Genomic DNA, 5,765 nt, shown 5'->3' on the forward strand with positions numbered 1-5,765 from the left:
GAAAATAGATGATCTCTTAAATCATTTAGAAATGTTTGATGAAAAACTTTGTTTAAAAAAATGCCATGAAATTTCAAATCTCAAAATAGATTTTATTTTTTATTTTTATTTTTTGAAAATTTATAGAAAGAGTAACCTTGTTGAAAATTATGTAAATAAAAATAATCATACAATTATAATATATCATTCTATTCCATAAAAGAATAGAATAAAAATCCATAGGAATAACATTTCATGAATCCTCCGTTCCACTCTAATGACTCTACAGTGGCAAACAAACAAAAAAAAAAATTCGTTCAATCGATATGTCATTCCATTCCCTTTTTGATTAACGTATATCAAGTAGTACCTTGAAGTTCTTGACAGAGTTTTCCTAAACTACATTGGCATCGATGATATTAGATAGCTCACAAATCCATGTTTATTAACATGTGATTTTAAATGGGAAGAAAAATAAGAGGTAATTTTGATAATTTGATTTGTGCTTCTAGGAATAAGAGCATCATTCTGAAAACAAAGATAACCCAAGTTGAGCAAAACGCCAATCCACAAGGGAAAATCTTATCACTTGATTTTCTTTTGGGGGTTTACGATAAAAACATAATTGCTAACATTTAATAATGAGCCACAAGGAGTAGGTGGTTATATTTCTTAAGAAAGTGGCCCCTTAAGTGTCGAATTTATTTGAATTTTAGGTCAAGACAATGATACTTATGATGGGTCCAATTGTGTCTAATTAGATCCAACATACTCCTATAAGCTATAATTATTATTCACAGTACTTTAGTTACAATAGTCGCTAACAAATGAGAGTGTACCAAAAGCATATATAAAGTCATACATAACAAATACTCGAAATATACCTAGAGAAGGTCAATTTAGGTACTAAATCAGGGTGTAGACATGATTGTTGGATATATCTGAGCTTGAGCTTTCTTTTTCCTTTTAGTATGTAGTTGTATAGATCTAGATATCAGATGTTAACCGGGCATACTCTCTATATTCTTCCATTGGTCCCCCATGTGCTATTCACTTGACCTTTCTTTTCAGAATCTTCGTTTCTACTGGCCTTCAGTACGTTTTTTAGCCTAAAATTCAGCGATTATAATCTATTAACTATCGTTAAATGAGGATATTGCACATGTTCATGATACACCACCACTAAACATGTGGGCATGGAAAAAGCCACTTGGGGCATTATAGTGCACATGTCATTTTCACCTAAGGATTTGAGCCAGTTCATGTATATTGGTACTTATGCTATCAAAGTGGAACGCTGCAAGAACTACTGAAATCCCATTTGTGCTTTGCCAGGTCATGAGCCTAAAGTCTATGAATTTGGCGTTTGTTTGTGAGAAGAGTGTTGACATGTTCTTTGAGATGCCATATCTTTCAGCTGAAAATAGTTATTGCATCTATTTAAGGGATGAAGATTAAAGCTGGAATTTGATTTCGATTTTGTATTAGTTTTAGATTTGATTTTTTGGATTTTGTTTGAAAATAATTTTAGGTTTTCTTGAGAAGGGAGGCTGAGATCGAGAAGAGAGATGAACACAAAGATGAAGGAGACAAGGCCAAGCCCGTCATTTTCACAAATTTCGAGGGCTTAGTGCATTTTAATACCACTAATCAGTTATTTTAAGTGTTTGGATGAAATAAAATAAAAAGTGTTTATCAACTTATATAGTAGTTTTTGGTAAGTTGTTTCCTTCTAAATTAGAAAAATTGCATAACTTATTTAAAAAGGGTTCATTATACTTGGAAACAAATTTTCTCTTTTTACCATTGCTTTAACCCAAAGAAATCCATATGGATCGTAGCCTCATTTTCTTTTTGCACGACCATCAACACACATACCAATTTACCATTTTACCCATATCCTTTTGGTCAGTTTATAGGTATAAGCAAAATTTGCAAAACACTAAAATACAACTTATCACTTTACTGTGTTTTGATATGGCATAAGTTGATTCAAACATTTGTTTTTCTAAACTACATAATTATACACATAAGTTGTATTAAATAAGCAAATCCCAAACACACTCCCTTAACAGTTAACAGCTGGGCAGATAAAACTGATGACGCAGGATCAAAATCGAAATGAAACCTGCAGATAGGGACCAAAAGCGTAAAGAATAACGTTCCTTTTTCGACATACCTTATTTAATATAATAAAAGTGCAAATATGGAGAAGTAGACATAGAAACCAAGCTGAAAGTCACTCTAATTTTATCTAACTGCACCTACAAGGCTACAAGACAAAAACAATGCATTTCATGGAAAAGCATATTAGAGACAAGGCTAAAAGCAACAACTAACAAATCTTGATGACCTCAGGCTGCAACAAATTTAAGTCTAGCAATTTTCTATAACATGCAATATACTCTGATGTATAAAATAATACACAAGTGGAAGAAAGAAGATGATTACTTTAATGAACCTATCTTAGAAATCATCGATCAATATCATTCGTTTATACATCTTATAGGACGAATATTTTTGTCAACCATATGATTAGTGTTATCTAATGCAAAAAAAAGGAAATAATATTAATCCCAAATGACAAAAACTATAAGAATATACTTCGAATATATTGACTTACAATTCTTAGTAGGAAGAAGTATCGACACGGAATGATTTTTTGATCCATAAAATATGCTTAACAATGTTTGTTCTTTAAAAGAAGACAACTTCAAACTTTGGTGCAATACCTTCTTTAGAAAAAAAAAAAAAAAAAAAAAATGAAATTTGGAAAAAGATTTCGCGTTAAGATATCCATTATCATGCCTGAATGGGAAAGTGAGTGTATGTCTTACAAAGACTTGAAAAAGCAATTGAATTTAATGGACCCAGAAAGACGCCATGAGGGTTTTCAACAATTACTCAAGAATGAACTTGAAAGGATGAATGATTTTTTTGTGAGGACTGAAGAAGAATACATAATCAGATTCCAGGTAGTTAAGTCTTATATCCAGTTATCCACTCAATTATTTTATAGGTTTTATGGTAAAGAAATTCATTTTGTGTGTTGTTATATTGGAAATAAACATATAGGTATTGAAAGACATGATAGCTGATGAATATAGCAGTGAAGATACAGCACAAATGGCAAGTGATCTCCTGCAATTCCACAATAAACTGGTTTTGCTACTTCACTACAATGTCCTAAATTGTGATGGTATACATTCTCATCCTTGCAGAAAACTCAGAGAAAGTGTCATAATTATATTATAGGTTTCCATGGATTGTACTAACTGTAAACATAAAAACAGGATTCTTGAAGATCATCAAGAAACACAGGAAGAAAACTGGGAGAGAGTTTAATTTGTCATTTATGCAGGGAGATAATCAACAACTGTTTTTCATTGCCAATTCACTCGGTTTACTTTTGGCAGAGTGTAAAGAGATTCTAGAACAACTGGTGCGCAGATGATGCCCTTGTTTGGACCATTCCAAGTGGAATAAATGTCACATGTTCTGCATATTGACACCATGAAATGCAGAAATTACTATATACTTATATTTAATATTGAATCATGAATGTCTCTAGCACTGACATTTCAATGGATTTAGTGGTAAATCTTGGCTATATGGGTCATTGGGAGGAATCGCTATTGAGTTTTTTCTATCCATTATGTACAATGTAATGTTAAATATTCCTATCATATGTTATATTTGGTAAAATCTTCAGAGAGAGTCAGTGTTCAGTTTTACTCTTAATCAGCTTGAAACTGGTGGTATTTGAATTACATTAAGGATCCTTTGTGAACTGTAATATCTATAGAAATAACCAAATGCGAGTCATCCATTAAAATTGTTCTTACACAGGATTCCCAATTTCAGTGGCAAAATCAAATGTTCTTCTTTCCTTCTACACCCAATTGAAAGTGAATCCATGGCCTCTAGAACCTGATTTACGACCTGATAACATTGACGCTAAAGTCTCTTGGTAAGTAATTTTAGTTTTTCTTAAGGAACCATTAAGCCTGCAGCTCTGTATTGGAACGAATAACGGAATAAGTGTGGATTTCAAGAATAGTGGTTTTCTTGTAAATACCTAAAGTGTTGGGGACAATGAAGATAATTTGAACAGTACTACCAAAAACCTCGAGAAAAAACGAGAATTGTTGATGTATTGGTACATCAGTGTAGGTAGATTGATGTAAGTCTCTCTTTACACTTGTATAAATGCACCGACTCATGTTAGTTGAGGCCAGAAATGATGAAAGCTGTGTGTTTGGTAGTGCTATTTGCCATTTCCATAACATCACAAGCAAGATCAATCATCCAAAAACCGCAACCTAACCCTAACTTCAAGATCAACTCAACTAATCATCAGGTACGGGATCCAGTATCTGGTTTACGTAAATTCAAAACAGAATTTTCACTAACATCTTTTGATTTTCCTAGAATGCACGCACCTGTTCATTCACCGTCGAGATCACGACGAGCTGTTCTTCCGTTCGATACACTCGAGATCAAATCAGTATCTCCTTCGGCGATGCTTACGGCAATCAGGTTCGATTTCTGTAAACATAGTCCGGACTTCAAACTTCGAAATAAATTAGAATACAATGTTGATGAGACATGATGATTAGGTTTACGCACCGAGGATAGACGATCCGTCGACGAGGACATTCGAGCGGTGCTCCGGCGATACGTTTGAGATATACGGTCCATGTACGTATCAGATATGTTATTTGTATTTATACAGAAGCGGATACGATGGGTGGAAGCCTGAGAGAGTAGACGTATACGGGTATAATACGAGGGCGGTTTCCTTCTACTATAATGTTTGGATCCCAACAAACATCTGGTACGGGTTCAACTACTGCTCTCCCTACCTTTCTGCAAGCAAATAGGATTAATGATAATCTTCTCATTACATTCATAATTCCATATGTATCATTTGAGTTTAAATGCATTCACAGGTTCTAATGTAGACAACTATAACATAACTCGCAAAATAAAAATATAAAATTGCTTGTTTGGTGTTTTTGTTGCTTAATGTAGTCGTGTGTAACACGAACTGTGCGAATCTTTAAATAGTTGTGACATGTATGGTTCGATCAAATAAAGAAAATGAAATGAAAGAAAGCACAATAATTACGTATTATTTTAATACTTAAGTTTTTTTGTTCTCCAAATAGTTTTGAACATAATCGTTTGTTTTATTCCTGTTGAATGGAATTATTTGGAGGGATACTTTAGTAATCTTTATTTTTTTGGTAAAATATATTTGGACTTGTTAGGGAGGAGGGAGTCGTTCCCTCCCAACCCACCGAACCCACTGTCACATCAATTTTTCTCTTTTATTTTTCTTCATCTTTCCGAACCCACAACACACGGAAATCCTATTTTTTTGAACTCACTCAACCCACTCAATTAAAAAAAATACAAAACAACTAAGGTACAAGTTTTAAAACACATGGTACAAGAGAAAATAAGAAAGAGAAAGTAGAGAGAGATGATGAAGTGGGTTAGTGAAACCAATCAACCCACTCGTTGAAGCGCGAGTGGTACCGCCGATAACTCTATTGCTAATTAAGATTTTACATTTGATTGTTTTGTATTTTTTTTAATTGAGTGGGTTCAAAAAGATAGGATTTCCGTGTGTTGTGGGTTCGGAAAGATGAAGAAAAATAAAAGAGAAAAATTGATGTGACAGTGGTTCGGTGGGTTGGGAGGGAACGACTCCCTCCTCCCTTACCATTGCAACAAGGTAAAACACATAAGAACGTTTTTATATTTGTAATTAGGTTATA

General features: G+C 33.5%; 2 protein-coding genes and 1 long non-coding RNA gene across 3 annotated transcripts; 2 read left to right on the forward strand and 1 right to left on the reverse strand.

Moving 5' to 3' along the window:
• Positions 1-1,922: 1,922 nt before the first annotated feature.
• Positions 1,923-4,747, reverse strand: LOC145107873 (uncharacterized). The gene is made up of 3 exons (XR_013708008.1): positions 4,609-4,747; positions 4,422-4,527; positions 1,923-2,107 (listed from the first exon to the last, which is right to left on the reverse strand). It is a non-coding gene; the product is annotated as an uncharacterized LOC145107873 (long non-coding RNA).
• Positions 2,727-3,627, forward strand: LOC145107871 (SPX domain-containing protein 2-like). The gene is made up of 3 exons (XM_079044827.1): positions 2,727-2,954; positions 3,055-3,178; positions 3,273-3,627. Exons 1-3 carry the CDS (start codon positions 2,742-2,744, stop codon positions 3,431-3,433), a joined length of 498 nt encoding a protein of 165 aa, XP_078900953.1. The 5' UTR covers positions 2,727-2,741; the 3' UTR covers positions 3,434-3,627.
• LOC145107872 (embryo-specific protein ATS3B-like) lies at positions 4,122-4,998 on the forward strand. The gene is made up of 3 exons (XM_079044828.1): positions 4,122-4,339; positions 4,411-4,518; positions 4,599-4,998. Exons 1-3 carry the CDS (start codon positions 4,220-4,222, stop codon positions 4,860-4,862), a joined length of 492 nt encoding a protein of 163 aa, XP_078900954.1. The 5' UTR covers positions 4,122-4,219; the 3' UTR covers positions 4,863-4,998.
• Positions 4,999-5,765: the final 767 nt, after the last annotated feature.

This window comes from Lactuca virosa, chromosome 4, assembly GCF_052849685.1.
Source record: "Lactuca virosa cultivar CGN04683 chromosome 4, Lactuca_virosa_CGN04683_v6, whole genome shotgun sequence".
NCBI lineage: Eukaryota > Viridiplantae > Streptophyta > Magnoliopsida > Asterales > Asteraceae > Lactuca > Lactuca virosa.

Excerpts from the sequence above, each read along its gene's own strand:
- LOC145107871 (XM_079044827.1), top strand. The coding sequence starts at position 2,742 with ATGAAATTTGGAAAAAGATTTCGCGTTAAGATATCCATTATCATGCCT. Across the intron at positions 2,955-3,054 it reads AATACATAATCAGATTCCAG|GTATTGAAAGACATGATAGC; the intron begins GTAGTTAAGTCT and ends ATAAACATATAG. Across the intron at positions 3,179-3,272 it reads CAATGTCCTAAATTGTGATG|GATTCTTGAAGATCATCAAG; the intron begins GTATACATTCTC and ends ACATAAAAACAG.
- LOC145107872 (XM_079044828.1), top strand. The coding sequence starts at position 4,220 with ATGATGAAAGCTGTGTGTTTGGTAGTGCTATTTGCCATTTCCATAACA. Across the intron at positions 4,340-4,410 it reads TCAACTCAACTAATCATCAG|AATGCACGCACCTGTTCATT; the intron begins GTACGGGATCCA and ends TGATTTTCCTAG. Across the intron at positions 4,519-4,598 it reads GCGATGCTTACGGCAATCAG|GTTTACGCACCGAGGATAGA; the intron begins GTTCGATTTCTG and ends CATGATGATTAG.